The sequence below is a fragment of the Oryzias latipes genome, chromosome 10 (genome assembly GCF_002234675.1).
Source record: "Oryzias latipes chromosome 10, ASM223467v1".
In the NCBI taxonomy this organism is placed as follows: Eukaryota; Metazoa; Chordata; class Actinopteri; order Beloniformes; family Adrianichthyidae; genus Oryzias; species Oryzias latipes.
This window is the reverse complement of record NC_019868.2, coordinates 25,652,504-25,673,455: the sequence shown is the minus strand read 5'-3', so window position 1 is coordinate 25,673,455 and position 20,952 is coordinate 25,652,504. Positions and strand designations below refer to the sequence as shown.

Genomic DNA, 20,952 nt, shown 5'->3' with positions numbered 1-20,952 from the left:
ATTTGGTCAGTTCATACCAAAAACGTTGGGGTCGGGGTTAAACTATCAAGCACATATGTGACCACAGCTCCTTCAAGGCATGGAAATAATTTTTTTTCAAATTTTCAGCCTTTATGTCACATTTTGTCAGCATTTATCACTAATAAAAAATCATCTGTGATTTGAAAGCTAAACTTTCCTCCATGGCTTGGACTGGAGTGAGGGGCGTGGTTACATTTGCATGTTTCCAGATCATTCAAATTCAACATTTAGAATTCACATTTAGGTTTATATTTAGATTTAAAATTTACATTTAACATTTAGCGAAAACATTTAAGACTTAATTACAAGTTTAGACCTTTATTCATAATATTTTTTCCATTTTTTATCACAAATAAAAACATTTGTGATTTGAAAGCATGCACTTTTATATATGCTAAATATAATTCTAAATATTAAAGATTAATTGTAAATGTAAAATGTAGGTGTCAAATGTAAAGTTTAGACTTAACTCTTACATTTATTAATTACATGTAGCTTCACATTTCACACTTATACTTTACATTTACAATTAATCTTTATTATTTAAAGCATATTTAGCATATAAAAGTGCATGCTTTCAAGTCACAGATAATGTTTTTATTTGTGATAAATACTGACAAAATATGACGCAAATGTATAATATTTGGAATGAAATGTCTAAATGTGGTATTTGTCACATAATTCCAATGAGGTGAATTTTTGCATTCGGCGCTCCATGGGTCAAACACAAAAAGACCAAACGTTTTTCTCAAAAAAAAAAAATTTCTGGATCCTAATATCTTAAGAGTTATGCTGAATTTCAAAGCCAAACCTGGAATTTACACACATTTTGAAAATCCCCATTACCTTCTTGAGGGTTATCTCATCCAGCGAGTTTTCTCTGTAGAGCTTCTGCTTGTGTTTGGCCACAGAAATCCAGCTGGGAGGATCTGCTCGAGGCGGATCTGAAATCCCTGAAATCAGACCAAAACAATCAGAGACCTTCTGGTGGTTTTACCTGAACGTATAGCAGATCCGCGATTCCGAGTTCACACCTGAGAAGCGTTTCAGCTTCCCTCCGGCCTCCGCTTGGAGTTCCGGTTTCTTAGGGAGGGCGGGCTTGTTGCAGACCGGCTGAGATGCGGAGGGTTTACTGCAGACCTGAGGCGACTCAGCCTTACAGCTTGTTGGAGGATTTACAGACTCAACCGGAGCCTAAATGACAAAGAAATGTTTCAGATAGAGTGACTTAAAGCTGTGAGTAAACCTTTTTTGAAAACCACTTTCTCTGATGGATTCAATGTGTCACGTGTGTCCTGAAAATGAAGAATGAGTCATTATAATGATACGAAGATGGCATTATCCTTTATTTTCTTTACTTCCCTATGAATTTATAAATAAATAAATTGGTCGGATTTTTTCTCTTTTTCAATTTCTAGTAATAAACCAATAAGCCAAAAATCACACATCAGGTTCTAAAACGCAAGTTTTTCTCTTTAACCTAAAAAAAAAAAAATCTAAATTCTTAATTTGTTTTTTGTTGGAAAACTAAACAGTGGTTTTTCACCTCTTCTTCCTCCTCAGAGTTAAAGCGAAGAAGAGTTGACGTCTTCCTCAGCCGCACTCCAAAAGGGTTGTTGGGGTTGCCCCCTGTTGTGGCAGCGCTCTCTGGGGGAAGAAAAAAACCCCATCATGGTGTTTTTAACATGTTCTTATGGCATTTTACTGATGAAGGACATCCATAAAGAAGATTAAGCTTAAAATTGTTTTTCTTTATTCAAATTGTTGTGAATCAGGAGCAAATGACAAAATTGCCATTTTGTAAAAGACTCAGCAACGGAGAGGGAAGGGGGGGGCCTACAACTCAGAAGACAATTTCTGATGAATTCCTGCCGCTCTGCAGAAACTCTATCCTAGATAACAACATTCATCTGGATAAAATTTCTGGTTTGAAGGCATTTCGCCTCTCATCCGAGAAAACTGAAGAAGCCGCTTGCATGAGGCGTGAAACGTCTTTAAACCAGAAATTTTGTCCAAATGTGACCAAGTTGTTCCTTTAACACTTGTGCTATTCCAGGCACTTTAACATTGGGAGTTGGGTCATCTAGACCCACTAGACAGTGCTCTGAACCTTTTTTCTTCAATGATTTGAGAACCTCACTGGTGTCCATGGATTACATGAAATCTTTCCACCTTTATCCACCTTTGTCATGGTAGGGAGAACACGTCAATGCAAGGGGGGGGTCATCTAAGATAGCACAAGGGTTATGAGACGACGAAGAATTGGTAGATTTCTTGCCTGTAGTGTTTGCAGCAGCCGGGCTCGGAGCTTTGACCGGGGAGGGGCTGGTCTGCGATTTAGAAGTGGGGTTGCCTGCGGCCTTCACTCTGCCTGGACCCAACACAGATTCACTCGCTGGTTCGGCCTCTGAAGTGTGATCCTTCACAGGGACCTCCTCATCTTTGGGTGAGGAGACGCAGACAGGTGAGGAGGAAGGAGAGGTCAGACTCTGACACCTCTGCCAGGCAGGAGCGATGGTGAAGCGGACTTTAGTCTCCTCTGGAGAGGGAGTGGCAGGAGGTGAACCTTCCTCTTTTGCCACTTCCTTAGTTGCAGTGTCGGCCTCCTCTTCATCCTCAGCAGTCGGGAACTCCGTGACACTGGGACCAGGACTAACTGCCACTGGAGAGAACTGGAAGGATTTTTCTGAGCTGGGGGAGGCCAGATTGATGCTTAGGATGCTGGTCTTGCTGGAGGGGCTGATCACACTCTCCTGTGAGTGACTTTCATGCTGGGTCTCAGGACGAAGAGGCTCAGGCAAACCGGCGTCTTCACTCTGCTTCACATCATCACCTTCCTGCTCCACTTCCTGCTCTGCCGGCTCGGATGTCTCCATTTCCTGCTCCACTTCTTGCTCTGCCGGCTCCGCTGTCTCCGCTTCCTGCTCCACTTCCTGTTCTGCCGTCTCGAATTCCTGCTCCACTTCCTGTTTTGCAGTCTCCGCTTCCTGCTCCATTTCCTGCTCTGCCGGCTCGGATGTCTCCACTTCCTGCTCCACTTCCTGCTCTGCCGGCTCGGCTGTCTTCGCTTCCTGCTCCACTTCCTGTTCCGTTGTCTCCACTTCCTGCTCCGCAAACACGGCTATCCCTGCTTTCTCCTTCTCAGGCTCTTCTCCCACAAAGTCTTCCTCCTCCACATGCTCAGATTTGTGATTAAAATCATCTTCCTCGTCCTGCATCAGGAGAATTTCTTCATCAGCAGCTTTTGTGACTTCATCCGCCCCCTCCAAAGGGGAGCCTCTCTGATCTTCCTCATCTTGAGAAGGAGAAATCATTTCTCGCATCATCTCTGCTTCACCTTCGTCTTCGCCCTCCTGCTGTTGTACTTTGTCTTCCTCTATCTCTTTTTCATCCTCATCTTCCTTCTCTAGATTCATGAATTCTTCTTCTTCGTCGTCCTCATTTATGGATACAGGCATATTTTTATCCTCTTCTTCCTCCCTTTTCTTTGTTTCCTCCTCCTGATGAAAGACAATAAATGGAAGGAAAACACGAGTGAGAAGCTTGAGGGGTGAAGGTGGATGATCTAGACCAGGGGTCTGCAACTGGATGCTCCGGAGACTTTTTTTTACCTGCATTGTGGATCTCTAGTTTAAGAGAATAAAACATTTTTCCTTTTAAAAAGTTGTGCATTTTTGGACTACAGTGCGACCAAGTCAAATTTTATTCAACTCATTCACAAACTGTTGAGGCACAGTACGCATCACTCCAGCAGGAACAGGACTACAATACCCATAATGCTCCAGCAATTTATCAAGCTTCATAGTTTACCAAAGTCACACTGGAACATTAGGACAGATTTTTGTGCGCCAGGTTCCACAGAAAATCAATTGGAGATCAGTAAGAAGAACAAGAATTCATATGTAGATTACCAGATTATAAAGCACATTTTCCATTGTTGAAAAATTTGCATCATGGTTGGAAAAATATGGTAAGATTAACTTAATTTATAAAATTTATGAATGAGATGGACCAACAATGATAATATAAATTGTGCATTTTGTTTTAACTGCTGAGATCACGCTACCACTACATTTGCTACATTGAGATGATCCTACATGATACATGGTGACTTTTATTTTGAAAGGACATCATGCAAACTTCTGTCAAAAGTTATAATCTAGCTCATATTTAGAACGAGACTTTTTTCTCTTTGTTTTATGCAAAAAAAAAACTGTTCATTTATAATATGTATATCATGTGTATCATAATAGTAACGATTAAAAAAACAAAACAGAGCAGCATCTCATGTTTGATAAAGGGTGAAGTAAGACTCTGTGGCTCCTACAGAGTTGTGGTCAGTAAGAAATCGACCCAAATGATCTAGACGGTTCCTGTCGTCTGTTTTTCTGCTGATCTCATTTAATTCAGTTTGATCTGATCTGACCGAAGCATAAAACCTGCATCCGGTTTGGTGCAGGATTTCAGTTTTCTTTCCAGTGAGTAATCCTCTCTGAATTGATGCTCAGTGAGAGTTTGTGTGCATGTTCATCTTAGCAAAGTCTTAAACACATTTTTTGGTTTTTAGATAAATTCAGCAGATAAAAAACATTTCACCTCATGAAAAATACCTACATGATTGTCAAAATGCTCCACGACTAAAAGTTCCTCTTCTTTTACTGGTTCTTCCTCTTCATTCAGTGCCTCTTCCTCTTCCTTCCCTGACTCTTCCTCTTCTTCATTCACGGCCTCTTCCTCTTCTTTGGCTGCCTTTTCTTCTTCCACAGAATCATCTTCCTCCTGGCAGGAATCTCTCTGTTCGTCTGTGGTCAGGTCTGCCAGGACGGAGCACGGAGAAGCAGTCTGAATATCAACCTGCTCCTCTTCTTTCTCCTCCACCTCCTTTTGGTTTTTCTCCATTTCCTCCTTTGGCTCCAGGACCTCCTCCACATCTTCCCCGTCCAGTGAGCAGGGCTTGAGGGGAGTCTTTAAAGAACTTAGCACCTCCTCTAAGAGGGAGCTCTCTCCGTCCTTCTCCTCTTGGAAAGCAGCTTCTCCTCCTGACGTGGAGCCACTTTCAGCCTGGTTGTCCTCCTCTGTGCTGGAGGTGCTTGGAGTCACACGTTCCCTCGAGCCAGCAGGGGGCTCTGGTGTGTTTCTGGAGGGGGAGGTGAAGATGTCAGATTGATGTGAAGTAAATTAAAAAACAACCCAAAGAGCCAGGAGGGGCAGAACTAAAGGAAATGACATGTAAAGACCTGGGAGGGTCCAGCGGGGAGGCTCTCGAGCTGGACTCAGAGGAGGGCACAGGCGGACCGTCAGAGGTTTCCTCCTCTGAGACACTCTGCTCCCCTCTGCAGGAAGCGTCCAGGCCGTGAGAAACATCCGCTTCTGCTTCCGACTCATCTTCTCCCTCCTCGCCCCTAAACAGGGAGAGTCTGGGATCCTCTGCGTGAATCTTCTCCTCCTCTTCCTCCTCCTCCTCCTCCTCTACTTTTGGTTTTAGCTGATCATCAATTCCATCTAAAGCAGAAACAAACGTCTCACACACCAGAATAAACCAAAACAGGACGTTTATGGAGGAAAATCCTCAAAAGTAATAGACAGTCTTAATTCTATTAAAAACGATTTTTTTTTAATCTGTGACAATATCTGCTCTTTAATTAATGATATTTTAATAATCAAACCAAGAAACATGTTCAATTTTATCCTCCTTAACTTTCACAATGTAATATAACTTTTAATTAAAAACAAACTAAAAATAAAAAGTGTGGGCACAAGATACTTTAATTTCATTTTTTTTTAGCTTGAGCAATCATTTGTTAATTTTTTATTAGTTTACCGTTTTGTTAACTGAGAAGTGCTAAAAATTTAACTTTAACAGTTTTTTAATGAAAATGATAAAAGTGACACAGACTTTAAAATAACTTCCAACTTTTTTAAACTTTAAATGATTTGATCTTGTAATTTAACGACTCTTAGATTTTAAAATCAATGCTCCATTTAATAACATCCACCTCAGTTAAGGCTTTATCTGTTCTGTGAGAACAGTTTATTTTTCTAAATCTAACGGCCAGAAATCTGGACTAACCTGCTCTAACCTGCTTATGTCTCATTTACAAACGTTTATTTTAGATTAATAAAACAAAATGATTACTTTATTAAATTTGTCCGCATGAACTTAAAACAATCATAGGATTTAAATTTGGCCTCCCAGGAGTGACAGATGATCAAAGGCAAAAAAAAAGGTTAAAGGTTTGACCTTCAGAGTTTTGTTCTTCCTCCTCCTCCTCCTCCTCGGCGTTCGTTTCTGCTCCTGGTGTGGAGATGATCAACTTCTCCACCACTGCAGTGTCTGCTTCTGTTTTCCCATCCAGCCGCTGCATGAAAGTGAGACGCGACAGATGAACTCAACCAAAAAAGATCCGTCATAAAACAGAGTCACAGCTTCAATGGTCGATCCCAAAAATCCAACGTTTCAGTTCAGAAAAAGCAACATTTACGTACTTTGTAATGACGAGTGGAACTCCATAGAAAATACGCTTCTTAACTCATAAAAATCAATAAAAACAACATATATAGCAACTTATGAAAATATGTTTTTTAGCAGGAGCTGCTAAACCGTAAGAGGACGTAACATTTTACATAACCAGGATAAAATCCCAATTACTAATGGGGAATGACAAAAAAAATACATAAAAAATAAAGTAAAATAATCAATGAATTATACATTAATGTAAAATTCACATGTCCAATCGGAAATTTCTCCAATTTATATTTTTAGTATAGTCTGCACTCGGATCATCTTTTGATCGATTTTGAAGCGCTCCCAGTGGTCTTTGAATTATGGTGACACTCAGAAATGCAATTTTAGGCTTAATTTTCTTTATATACATGATTTTCATTGGCGTGAGTTTTTAAAATTTCAGCAGGAGGAGAATACCATTAAATGACAAACCTTGGAGGCTCTAGTCTAAATAAGTAATTATCCATAACTTGTCCTATTTGTTAATTAGATCAGGAAGTGTTTAGGTGAAAATCTGGGAGAACAAGTTTGTTAGAAGTTACAATGACCTTCTTGTTCAAAGTATGGATCAAATATTTATTTAATCCATCATTTAAACAATTGTGAAAACAAAACAGTGATCTGTATTTGTTGAAAGTCTCACCCTGACAGGTTTCCTTCTGTTGTTTGCTTTGGGTCTCAAACCCAGTTTATGTTTGGCAGCAGAATTATCCAGACAGGCAAACGGGCTGGCCGGCTGGCTGAAGTCCCCAGGAACCACTAGGGGGCTCACCGCTCTACTGGAGGCCCCACAAGGCAACTGGGAAGAAACAGATAGAGAGAGTGACTTTCCCAGATAACTTATTAACAGGAGATACTTTGTGTGGAAAAAACTGGCAGCCCTGGGATCAGACCACTCAGGTCTTTTGGGGGGGAAACCAGGATCGGATCCAGATGACCCGCCCTGAACCACTGCTGTTCCTATTGTTGCATTGGCGAAAAGCTGTTTCTAATTAGAAGCTGTGAAACTCCACTAACTGAAAAACACAGAGAAAGCAGAGAAAGATACCGAGATAAGCAGATCCAACGGCAAGAAGGGTGAGGGCGCCCAGCTGTGCAAACAGCAGCTCTCCTTATCTGCAGGGCCAACATTTTCTGTCTTTACTGCAAAGCAGCCCTCCTTCACCAAACACGCTCAGCAAAAACTCTGAAGGAACTGCTTTCTCATGTTCAATCTGTTGAAAAATGTACATTTTATGGGAAGTACAGGATTAGGATTTGGATGCAAAACGAAAAACTGGGTGATGTTTGTCATCTGAAGGGGCGGAAACACGATCCTGTTTTTGACAGGCGTGCCGAGTCCGACCAAAAGCTATAACTACAAGCAGACATGCTGACTGCCAAAGAAACCATAGGAATGCGCTCTGAACAGGCCGGGACTTACAGTAGGTCAGTGTAATAACATGTGGCGCGGCGTGGAGGCAGAACGAAGGTCAGGAAAAACTAAAGGAAGGAAAGAATGATGGACACACAGAGGAAGAAGACGGCAAACCACACACTTCCACGTAAGGTTAGAAGAGCAGCTTGATTGTTGGAAAACACTCGACACAGACACACACTGAAGAACGTTTGAAAAAGTCGCACACACAAAGCACATGACTGCCATTTGTCATCCTACAGAAGAGCATGTATGCAGAAAAACAATGGAAAGAACCAGAAGTCTAAAAAGTAGGTCAGATTTTTTCCTCATTTGTACATTGACTGTATATGAGAACTGGACTGAGTGACCCCTCCCCCTCATGTTTCAAACAGGAAGCACCAAGAAGCCAAAATCCCATTGACTTCTATAGAGAAATAAACAGCTGTTACTCAATTATTATGTTTGTCAAAATTACCATTCTTGCTTTACTACCCTTTTTTTTAAACATCCATCCATCTTTTCAACCTGCCTTATCCATTTCAAGGTCATAAGGTTGCTGGAGCCTGTCCTCGCTACTACTGGGCAAGGGCAGGGTCCAGTCCGTCGCAGGGTCAAACAGTCAAACATGCACATCTAGTGCACTTTAGAGTAACCACTCGATGCATAAAAGCACGCTTTTGGACGGTGGGAGGAGGCCAGAGTGCCCGCATAAAGCCCGAGCACGCACAAGGGTCTTGGGCTGTGAGGCGTGAGCATTAACCATTTAATATATTCTTGTTAAAAAAAAGTTTTACGTTATTTTCTTGTAGTGAAAGTGACTCAAGTTACAAATCAGATGGCAAATAAAAGGTTGTAGTGCCTGTTCAGCGTTCAAAACTTTTGGTTGACAGGTTTTGCGTGAACTTCCAAAAAGCTCATTCCTGATTGGTGAGAGTGGTTGCCATAGAAACGTGGACACAGACCGACTCGGTCCAATCACAGCCTACCGACGGTGACTGGCTCCATCATGGCGGCGTCCATAATTGCAAAAAAATGACAACTGAATTGACTTAATTACGTTGGTGACGGAAGTAATCTATTTTATTGGTGACGTCACACTCAGTCCAGTTCTCATATACAGCCTATGGATCCGTGTGACCTTCATGTTTTCCAGCTTCCTCAAACTGACAATAATCTGAAGAAATATACATAAATACACACATATAGTGGATAAACCGTCTTTATTTTGGAGTCATGGAACTGTTTTTGACCAAAATCTTTTTTTTCTTAACTTGTCCTGTCCAACAGCTGGGCAGGCAGATGAGAGCTGAGGGCCTCTTGTGTTGGACATATTTTACTTTAACAAGAGGGGTTATTAATCTTCAGACAAACCAAAGGTATGACTGAACAAACCCCTTTTGTAATTGAGGCCAAACTTTTATTCATTTCAACCATGAGTGAAAATCTTTGGTGTTGGACCGGACGGAAAAGGAAAGAAGGGAAGAAGAGGGAGGGATGTCAGAGGGGGGGGGGGGGGGGGGGGGTAAGGGGGGTTTGACCAGAATCTTGACTTCAAACAAGTTAAATTTCAAATAAAAGTTTACTTTGACTACTTCAAAGGCTTCAGTGTCTGTTTTCCGACTTTACATTTGGGTACAATTTTGATCTCAAACGCAAGCTATTAGTTCAAAAAAAAAATCATGTACTATTTAATAATTGATCTTAAATGTTTGAATGAATTAGGGTGTGGTCATTTAACTGACAGGTAAATCTTAAATCCTTGGGTCTAAAATAAAACTAAAGGCGATTTTTCCCAAAACCTTTAAGCTTATTTTTGTGTTCTTCATTTTTGGAAAATGTACCGTGGCACAGATTCACCGGACCCTCTTGTAAATGTTAACCGTAAGGGTGCATTACTGCAGATTCTGTCCAAAGTAAGTTTCATCCTAACCAGGTTGGACGCTGAACGATGTAAAATCTGTGCAGTTGCAGATCCTCATTAATTCCAGTTCCGTGTGACTTTTCCTCTTTGTGTGCATTGTTCCTTAAAAGGGGACTTTTGTAGAGTTTTCTAAATGCACATCTTTGTTTGTGGCATTTTCTGGCTCCTCTCCAATAGAGGAAGCTTTCACCCACAACTAAGGTAGAAGCTTCGATTGTTTGTTAAACGCGAACACTTTTGTTTTTGCTTTCATTACAGCCAGGAAAAGTAAGGCTCTCTGCCTCATTTATCCCCCCCATAAAAGTATAATTGGAATTAGTTTTGACAGTGACTTAACTATTGTGCTGCATCAGAAAAACAAGCAAGAATTAAGAAAGGATGCAAAGAAAAAAAGCACACAAAGAAAGAGAGTGATGAGAGGGGAAAATCCAAAGAAGAAAAGGTCAATCTCAAAGGGGAAGCTTTCCTTTCGAGGCAAGAGGGCTGATTTAAACTGGATCATGAGATGCTCACCATGGTCACATGAACAAAAACGCTGTTTACACAATGCGTCACAATCAGCCTGAAAGGTCCTTCTGTCTTCTACGATTCAGTTACCAGACTAGTTGAGAGTCCGTCAACAAAAAAAGTCCATGAAATTCCAACAAGACGACTAATTGATGGCATAAAAGAGTGGATTTTTATGCCAAAAATTAATATCTTAAAGAAAAAAAAAGGAAATATGGGTATAAAATCACAATAACAATAAAGGAAAATGATTATAAATCTAATGTTTTTTTTATTAAAACATTTTGTTTTAAATAAGTAACAATATATCAAACAGTTTGGTTGTCAAAGGCTAATTTAGCTGCTTCTGAGTGGCACATTTTAAGAACACCTAGAACCGCTCAAGTCTGGATATGTGTTTTAGTCAACCAGGCTACTAGTTGGCGATAAGGCACACACCGGGGTTGGTTGCCCCATCATGCACCTGGTGAAACTCATAAGTGTGCCGTATGTGCTGCTTAGAAGAAGCAACACCCGAATATTTGAGATCTACAAAAGAAGAAAAGGGATTTTTGGCTGTTCTTAGAGGATGTTTGTTAATTTAAAATCAAGCCCTTTCTTCAGAGAGCAGAAACCAAGCGACGAAATTTAGTTTGTTTGCAGAGGCTCTGAACAGTGCCCTGTGTGTTCTCGACTGGCCAGGAGTCTGCAGGGAAAACTCCTGCATGTTGTGTCGACCACAAACAGCAATAATGCTGTGTAAAAACAGTTCTAAGTAAGGAGGAAGAGAGTGCTTCATTTAATGATGTTCCACATTTAAAACATAAACAATACCTTTGTAATAAAGTATATCTGGAGCTGCATTGAAGCAGCTTCCCCTGAAACTGCAGAAGCCTGACCTCACTGGAGAGTAAAAACGGGAAGGAGCAACAAGGATCCACCAATAATACGTATAGATCAGCTTTTTGAGACAATACTGAAACTAAAACGAGCATGTGGGCCCCATAACTGATTGCAAATATTGCTGAATACTTCCTAAAGAATGTAGAAAGACGTCAAAACTGAGCAATGTTAGGTTGGAAACAGCAGGAAGCTGCTATTTACCTGGTCATTATCTAATCCGTGCAGACAGTTGGAGCTGTTCCTCTGATCCTGACGCTGAAGAGCACAAACAGAAACGAAGATGAGGCCACAAAGGCTGCAGGTTACCTGCACAGCCGATGACCACGCGGCTTTTCTTACTGAGTGAAAGGGAGCGTATTCTGGGGGACTGCAGGGCGGGCCATCCTCCTCGGACGTGGTCACGGCGTCCTCGTTTTTTTTCACGCACATTAAGGAAGGAGGCGAGCCCAGCCTGATGGCCTGCTTCAGCTGGAGCTGCAGACAAAGCGGCACTTCGGCCTTACTGAGGCTGGCTTGTGCTGGACGTCCGAGTCTTTACATCAGTGCAGCTCAAAAGAAAACTGGAGATTTCTTTCTTTTAAAAAGTAAGATTGGTTAAGTTAACACTGCCTTAATGAACACAGCATTACAAGCACAGATTAGAGGCAACAAAGAGTGACTGTGAGCTGGCATTTGGACGGTGGAGGTGCCTTCCAGAAATGTGCATGAAGGTTGAGTATCACTGAAACTCAAACAGACGCTTTATCTCCATGCCGTTCCATTACGGTAACTTGAAGACTCATTTACCGGAGCATTAAACAAACACGAAAAAAGGTTTTTGTTCAATTCGGCCAGATTCAGGGCGAATTAAAAGGAAAAATGATATTATTTTTCTCTAGTTTCTAGTTTAGTTATTCACTTGATACAAGACAAAAACTTACTAGTAACTTTTCAGTTAGAGGAAATGACTTGTTACAAACAATAAATCTTGTTTTGTTTGATTTAGCATTTTCCCTAATTAAACATGTAAAATGTTGAACTGGTTTTATGAAGGAAACTTGTGCCAGCGCTCACAGACAACAAAAAGTTAACCCAGATTTCTGTTCGGTTAACGAAAGTTAATACAGATTCTTATCAGCTACAAAAAGGTGTTTTTTTTTTTTTTTTTTAGAATTGACTTTGTTTTATGCTCCCAGCTCTTCATTGTTATGACGGCCACATGAATTTCTAAGAATGTACCGTGCTTTATCCTCTACTGGCACTTCACAAGATATTGATTATTGCATAATGTGTTTATATTTGGCTCAGGAATGACCTCATTCTGTTCATCAAACAGGAAGCTGAGCTCAGAGCAAGGATTAAGCACGTTTGCTTCCATCAGATGTTCGCCACTGAAAATTCAATTTATGCAAATTTGTTTATCTTAAAGCTTCATCTGCGTTTTCCTAAATTTGAACCGATTACTTAAGATGTTTATAAGTGGCCTTATCTTGCAAAACAAACCAAATATTTTGTTTTTCTGCCTGCAGTTGAACATTTTCATTTTTAGCAAATCCACTTAAGGAGCTTTGAAATTCTTCTTTCCTGGTAGCTTAGTGAAGTAGTTTGACTGAAGGTCAGCCTTTCCATCCGCGTCTTCCTGTTTTAGCTTCATGCTCTCCTTTTGCTCCGACGTCGTTGTGATCTTCATTTATACCAAAAATCAACCCAGAAATGATCCTTTTCCTCCCGCTGGTGTCATTATAAAATCTAAATATCAAACAGAATCCAGAAAAGCTGCAGCCGCTGGCGGCCGCTTTGAGTCGCTGAGGAATGGCGTTTGCGTTTTCACCTGCAGGGACTTCACTTTCCCGTGAATGCTGTCCTGAGACGCCCCCAGAGCCTCGTTGGCCTCCGATGTGTCACAAACAAAGACAGAGTCATGGGACATGGCTTTGCCACCCAGGCTGATCTTTGACCTTTGGGAAAGAAACCGAAATTAACTCAAAAGCAATAGTTTACCGATTTCAAAATAAAAGTTTACACTGCAAGCAAATGCGATACTTCAAACCTTGTTTTCAGAGATTCAAGATATTTTAACAGGTTTTGTTTTTAAATCTTTGCTCCACACGTTTCCAGGCTTCTGTCAAAATCTTTCTCATTCTGGAAATATGGAAATTATTTTTAAAATGAGTCAAAAACCTTTTTGCTCCATATTTTTGACAAGAGAAAAACTTAATTTAAAACTCAAGACTCAACTATTATGATTTAAGAAGTGTTCACAAGACTCTAAATGCATTTTATTAAACAAAATTTCTTCATAACGTGGAGAAGCTGCATTAAATCTAAGACAGTTTTAAAAAAAATGTTTAGATCTTAAAATTTTGATTTGTTTTAAAGTGCTAGTTTTAAAACAGTGCTAGAATTCACTAAGTTGGGACAACTTTACTAAGGTTTGTTTTATCATTTTGCTCTAAACTGTAATTTCCACTTCCTCACACTAGTTTCTGTATTCAAAAAAAAGTACAATTAGGTTAATAAAAACTCAAAATATACAAACCATTTAATTAGAACGAGCAAAAAAATACTTATTAATGCGCCGTTTACAATTTAGTTAATGCTAAACAGCTGCGTCACACCGGCCTCGCCAGCGTGCGTTCAGGCGACCACTTTTAACGAAAAGTCTATGCAAACGTGGGTTTGAAACTCTCGTGCAAATTTTTACGACCCTTTTCAGGCAATTCGTACAAAACGCGTAGCCATTGAACGTGCGTTTAAAAATGTAAACCTGGTTGAACTTTGACCCATCAAGGACTCTGATTTAGTCGTGCCATATGGATGGCGTCTCTCTTAATTCACGGAAGTGCCAACCGTTTAAAAATTGATCATGGAGGAGAAATGAGGAATGTCGGTTTGTGCCCGGGCGTAATTCTATGACCCCAAGTCTTTCATAAATTGGAAAAGAGTTGGAGTAAGATTAACCAGATTTGCACCGCTTCAACATTTCTTGGCTAATAAACAGTAGAAAAACAGTAAGAAGAAGAAGCCCCTCCCTGCTTGTCCAGTGTAAACATCATGTGCTAAACCCGGTTAGCACGTCCTATGTATACAGCTTTCCAGATAGCTTTGTTACCTTATTTAGCCTATTTTTCCAGTTTTTGAATGCTTGTGTTTCTAAATTTTGAGATCATTTCACAACTTTCTAGTGATTTTCTACTTAAGATTAGTGTTTTTTCTACTCTTAGGCTAACTCTTTTCCAGTGTACTCAGCATCTTAAACGAATGGATTAACTTTAATAGACAAATTGTATTTTCCTAATATTTTCGTTTTTTTCTTGCAATGACTGCTGTGAGATTGAAATCAGACATATCCTGTCCTGTAGACAAGAAGGAAGTGTCACGACCAAGGAAAAAAAAAAAAAATCATTCCAGGACTGGTCCTCAGGAAGAGGCTCGTTACAAAAACAGGAAGCAGCCAGTTTTCACAGAGGTGAGTTCACAGGACAGTAGATGAATGTTAACAAATAATCTTCCTTTCTTTTCCCTTATAAACTCTACACACAGCAGGATATTCCTCAGCCAGGAGGGGCATTTTTCTGCTACATAACTTTGCATTTTGGGGGTAAAGCAGCATCATGGAGGTGTTTGCAGCATCTCATTTATTCAGTCAGTGACTTTTGGAGGTGAATTCTTATCTAGAGTCAAAAGAATTAAAGAAAAATGCTTTGAAAATGAAAAGTTAAGTTCAGATTTTGCCAGAAAAATATACAAATATTTTAGAAATCTCTTTAATAAATTGTACTGTAAAAACTTCTAAAAGTACCCCAGAAATATATTTCTGACAGAGTCCATCTTTTAACACTAATTAGTTTGAAAAATATAATTAATTATATTTAAAGCCTTATAAAGCAGGTTTAATTACAGAAAAATCTAAAACAATATTAATACCAATATTAATTAGGAAAAAATACTGTTGTTGTTAGTGAAGCATCGTCGAAATAAACAGAAATTAGAATTTATTGATGTTTAGCTGGGAGAAAAGTGGCAAAATTAAAATAGAAAATACCATACAATTGAAAATGTTTTATATTAACATAAATAATATCTTAATTTTTTAAGCTAGGATTAAGGCTTTAAGGTTTTGAGTTGATGACTTTAGCTCATTTTACAAGCATAAAAAAAGAAATAAATGCAAATGTAAGAAATATTTTTTAATCTAAAGAAATAAATAATACAAAGTGATCCCAAAGATCTACCGCTGCAAACGTTTTTGAGGGGTGTCTGTTTGGTGCAGCACTTTCTAAACAGAATGTGGGGTCAGTTTCCCTTTCCTGTGTTCTTCTTGTTTTTATTTAAACAGTCAGACTTTGTGAAAGGCCCTCACCCCGATCCTTTGTCCTTCTCCGATCGAGTGAGAGCGTTGCTCTCCGAGGTTTTGCTGACATTGTCGATGGACTGGCTGGCTTTAAGGCCCGCCTCTGCTCCGCCACTTGATGGCTCTTTTCTCTTCTTCCTGGCAAAAAACTTTTTAAACGTTTTGAATTTGGACTTCTTCTTTCCTGAAATGAGACAGAGGAAGAAAACCCAGCGTCACAGCCCTGCTGGTCGCACAGATAAAAAGGGAAAAGTGCAGCTTTACACACTGCACTTATGTGAACTCTAGTAAAGGAGCAAAGTATCAGCTGAGGAGAAACCACACACACACTCTGCAGGATGAGCGTGGAAAAGCCCTCTGGCTGAGTCCACATCCATTGGCACAGAGTGGAAAAACGTTGCTCTTTAACGAGTCCTTCAACAGCAGCAAAGAGCTTCCGCTGCCTTTAGACTCCCAGACATCTACAATCTGAACGTCCCAACTGCGCTTCAGCATTTTTAAATCTTCAGTCTTCTTTAAAGATCCACTCCCATCATCTTTTTAAAGCAGTGATCTTTGAATTATGATTAGGCCGTTTTTAAGCAAAATTTAAAAAACAAAAAAATGCCGTGGTTCACATAGTTCCTGCAGAGCGACACTAGTTCATTCGACCACTGGTGGGAAGCAACCCCGCCCCACTTCCCGTCCTTGTTGCCGAGTGCTCGGAGCAGGGAGCTTGTGGCTCCAAAGCGTGTTTTCCACATAGTAAATATGCTCTTTTTTTCAAACGTCAGGTTTTTGTTTCCAATTGATTCAGAGCAATTTGAATACAGAAATAATCAGAAATGCAATTTTGAGCTGAATTTTCTTCAAATATGTTCTTTATCTTTAGTAAAACGCCATAACATGTTTCCATTTTGTCCACTCAGAAAAACAAAAACACAAAAACATTCACATTCTCATGTTTTTGTTCTATAATCATGGTACTAGAAATAGTCAGCCTATTCTCAGACACAAGACAGGACTCAGATGCAAAGCAGACGGGAACAGAGTTGGGACAGAGGCAAGGCCAGTAGGAAAACATAGCAACTGATCCAAAATAATGTTAAGCATGCATCCCTGGGCCATCCATAAAAAACACACTTTGGAATAGAGTCACTCTAAAACATTGAGTTTTTTCCTGTCTTGGATCTAAACTCTGCCAGTTTTGTCTTTTCTCCCTGTAAGCAGGAAGGAGGGAATCCTTTAGCGTTCATCCTTCTAAAAATATTATTTTTGGGTTGGATCATGACTGAAGAATGTCAAACATGAAAACCTGAGGTTTTGGACTTAAGACTATTAACAGCCACTGTAGAAGCAGCTTAAATGTTTGCCAATTCACAGCCTGTTCATAGCCACAGAATTTAATAAAAGAGACGAAAATATAGATATTTGTACCTTGATGAACCAGAAAAGTGAGGTGACCAAAACATCATATATCTAAACATTTAGTGGGGTGGGGTTTGAACTTGTTCGTCAGGCTGTTTTAGAGATGGGAGGGGCAGTATAATAAATTCAAATTCAAAATTAATTTTATTTCTTAAGCATGTTAAGCAAGTTCATGTAAAGGAAACAGCTCAAGGTGCTTTACATAAAAAAAAAGAATGCAAAAACACCAATAAATAATTAAATAAGCCCCTCATAATTAAATACACAAAACAAGCACAAGTTAAAGAGAAATGACTAAAAAAAAAAAAAAAGCTAAATAAGAGAGAACCCAAAGGACGCCGTCCGCCATGTCCTCCTGTTGGCTGGGGAGTCAGCATAAATAAAAATAAATAAATAAATACATAAATAAATAAATAAAAGTGGTTCAGCTCTATGACAAGATTGACAGATTGTTTCCTCAGAAGTTTAGGAACCTTGAGCAATAAGAAACAAATCTGACAGTTTAGAAAAAGAACCAGAAATAAAACAAAGGAACAGATAGGAAAATAAATCTAGTCAGCCCCAAACTATGAATAATTTAGCTTGAAACAGGGGTCTTTTTTCTGTATGAAGATTCAGTTTTTCGCAGTGTGTAAGATGATTTTTCACAATGTTTATGATAATGATGATAGTTAGTTGCAAATATTTTCATTCTTTACAGAGTTGGATTTAGCTGAGCTGCTATAAACCTTTTTTGCACAAAGCTTAAAAAGTCTCTGTGTGCAGCTATGTATAAGTATCAAGGAAAACACCCCCCCAACGTGCCGTTTATTGTGCTATTTTAGGCACAATTCACTGTTAAAGTAAAGGTCTTTCCTCACAGTGAGAACAAACAGAAAAAAGGCCACTTTGGAAGGTCACTGTAGCTCTTTGTAAGACTGAGATAGAAGTTTTTAATCCAGTCTTCATCCATGGTTGATGCAGTCTAAAGTCAAACAAGGGGAAGCTAGACCTTAGTGAACGCTCTGAGATAAAAAGATGCTGACCTTTGAGGAGGAGGATACCGTACATGCAGCAGAAGATGACAAATGACCAGCTATCATTACCCGTGGTTCTAACCATTGACTGTATATGAGAACTGGGCCGAGTGAGTGTGACGTCAGCCATAGAAAATGGCTCACTTCCTGTTCCAATGAAAGAAATTCAATTCAGTCGGCAGTTGTTTTTTTGCTATACAAACACAGCGATGTTGGAGCCAGAAATCGTCAGCATAAGCAGCGCCTGGTCCGAGTTAGTCAATGTTTCTATGGAAACCACTCTGGCCCATCAACAGTGGGCTTGTTGGAAGTCCACACCCCTACCAATAGAAGGCGGAGAATCTGTCAAACATTTTAAACTCTCGCCCCAAGACTGAATACCGTTTTTGAGGCATCTGATTGGTCAGTTTATTACTTGAAAAAGTTGCACAAAAAATTGTTGGATTAGCAAAAACATGTTTAAAAAAAAGTAGCAGAGTTAATATTGTTATTCTGACCAATAGAAAGACTGAGTAACAGCTGTTTATCTCTTTATAGAAGTCTATAGGATTTTGGCTTCTTGGAGCCAGTGGGTACTTCCTGTTCGGAAGGCTGGGAGGGCGGGGTCACTCGGTCCAGCTCTCAAATCAAATCAACCTTTATTTATATAGCACTTTTTCAACAACATATGTCACTCAAAGTGCTGTGCATAAAATACAATAAAATTTAAAAACAAGATGACATGACAAACCGTGCGACAACGCCCCCGCGCAAAAACACACACACCCACACACACCAAAAAATAAATAAATAAAAAAGTGATAAAATGATAGAATGTAGAGACCAGGCTTTGTCCTGAAGTGGGGAAACGATATTTTGGGGACATGTCCACATCAGCGACCCCCCAACCCAAGTTCACGGAGAACACCACCACAGAACCCCCCGGATCCGATCAAAAGAGTCAGACCCGGGAGATCCCACTGCAGCGACCCCGTTCACTGAGAAGGGTCAGTCACCGATGTGGAGGATCCCTCAGAGGAAAACACTGGAGTGTAATAAAATGTAAAAGGAATAAAATTAAAATATATATAAAACATAAACAAAAAACAAATAATTACATAAACCTTAAAAGGCATATGAAATAGTAAGAGTGACTTAAAAATTAATAGAATAAATAAATAAATGTATTTACATACACATATAAAACTAGTTAAAAGAAAAATAAAGAAATAATTAAAATATTAAAAAAACAAAAATTCCTAAAATTCAACTAAAAGCTAAATTAAAAAGGTAGGTCTTAAGCCTTCCTTTAAAAACATGAACAGTCTCTGCGGCCCTGAGGCTCTCTGGGAGGCTGTTCCACAGGCGAGGTCCGTAAAAACTGAATGAGGCCTCGCCGTACGTTTTTGTTCTAACTTTTGGAATAACCAAAAGGCATCAGAGGACCTCAGGGTCTGCGAGAGCTCATACTTTAAAATCATGTCAGATAAATATGAAGGCCCGAGACCATAAAAACATTTGTAAACCAATAAAATAACTTTAAAATCAATTCTTAATTGCACAGGGAGCCAATGCAGCGATCTTAAAACTGGTGCAATGTGTTCCCGCCCCCTGGTCCTCGTCAGAACGCGTGCTGCTGAATTTTGCAGCAGTTGAAGATTTGCTATTCTTGTTCTGGGAAGACCAGAGAGCAGGGCATCACAATAATCTAATCTGCTGGTAATAAAAGCATGCATTAGCACCTCTGTACTGGCAAGAGAGAGAAATGGGCGGACTCTGGCTATATTTTTTAGATGATAAAATCCTGTTTTTGTGATATTTTTAATTTGTGGGATAAAATTCAACTCAGAGTCAAAAATGACACCCAGGTTTCTCACACACTGCGAAGTTTTGTAATTCTTTAGTTTAGATAAAACTATCTCTCTCTTGTCTTCAGAACCGATCACTAAAACCTCTGTTTTGTCCTGGTTTAGCTGTAGGAAGTTCTCTGCCATCCATGACTCAATGTCTAAAATGCATTTTAAGAGTGTGTTGACCGACTCTTCGTCATCAGGAGACACAGCAATGTAGAGTTGAGTGTCATCAGCATAGCTGTGGAAACAAACGCCATGCCTCCTGATGACGTCCCCCAGTGGCAGCATATATAGATTAAAAAGTAGTGGGCCTAAAATTGAACCTTGGGGGACCCCACAGTTGATGTCAAAGACCTTTGAGGAGCAAGTATCCATACTTACGTAAAAACTTTGATCTGTGAGATAGGAATAAAACCACTTTAGTACGGTACCAGAGATGCCCAAACCTCTCAGTCTGTTGAGTAAAATACTGTGATCTACAGTGTCGAAAGCAGCACTGAGATCCAGTAGTACCAGAACTGAGAGTTTCTGACAATACATCTAATATCATTTACTATTTTAACAAGGGCTGTGCTGTGCTGTGGTTTGTCCTAAAACCAGATTGATATTTTTCAAATATGTTATTTCTATTTAAAAACTAATTAAATTGGATTAAAACAGTTTTTTCAATCATTTTACTTAAAAATGGTAAGTTGGATTCTGGACGATAATTGTTATAATTGTTTGGATCTAAATTACTCTTCTTCAGAAGAGGCCTCACCACTGCCGTTTTAAAGGCAGCAGGGAAGACACCTGTCTGAAGAGAGTAATTTACTATATTTAAAAGCTCTAACTCAAAGAAGTCATAAAATGTTTTCAACAACGATGTGGGGATTGGGTCTAAAAGGCAGGTGGTTGGCTTTAACTGGGAGAAAACCTGACAGTCAATAGTTTTTTATGGTTAACAGAAAATTCCTTTAACTGCTTAACATTCTTGTCTAGTGTGGTTATCCTATACACTAAATGAGTCAGTTGGCTCGCTTGCACCCAATATCGATCTGAAATAAAATGTACACCTAAATGTGTTTATTTCTTTTTTAATTTTTTTATTGATGCAGCACAAGTGGAATGGGCTTCAGAATTCACAGAA

The 20,952-nt window shown here is 39.5% G+C and overlaps 1 protein-coding gene across 7 annotated transcripts in view; it reads right to left on the bottom strand.

The window, feature by feature from the left end:
• The window catches only part of LOC101157306 (probable serine/threonine-protein kinase kinX), a 51,010-nt gene that overhangs the window by 2,634 nt on the left and 27,424 nt on the right, over positions 1-20,952 (bottom strand). For 6 of the 7 annotated variants that reach the window (XM_011480477.3, XM_011480478.3, XM_011480482.3 and 3 more), the window contains exons 3-14: positions 15,578-15,752; positions 13,046-13,172; positions 11,575-11,709; positions 11,437-11,490; positions 7,170-7,325; positions 6,263-6,380; positions 5,259-5,523; positions 4,636-5,158; positions 2,300-3,521; positions 1,568-1,668; positions 1,056-1,215; positions 868-974 (exon numbers count right to left, since the gene is read on the bottom strand). In XM_011480477.3, coding sequence (XP_011478779.2) covers positions 868-974; positions 1,056-1,215; positions 1,568-1,668; positions 2,300-3,521; positions 4,636-5,158; positions 5,259-5,523; positions 6,263-6,380; positions 7,170-7,325; positions 11,437-11,490; positions 11,575-11,709; positions 13,046-13,172; positions 15,578-15,752 — 3,143 coding nt within the window. The remainder of the gene's footprint in view (positions 1-867; positions 975-1,055; positions 1,216-1,567; positions 1,669-2,299; positions 3,522-4,635; positions 5,159-5,258; positions 5,524-6,262; positions 6,381-7,169; positions 7,326-11,436; positions 11,491-11,574; positions 11,710-13,045; positions 13,173-15,577; positions 15,753-20,952) is intronic. The other variant, XM_011480483.3, reaches the window with a different exon arrangement.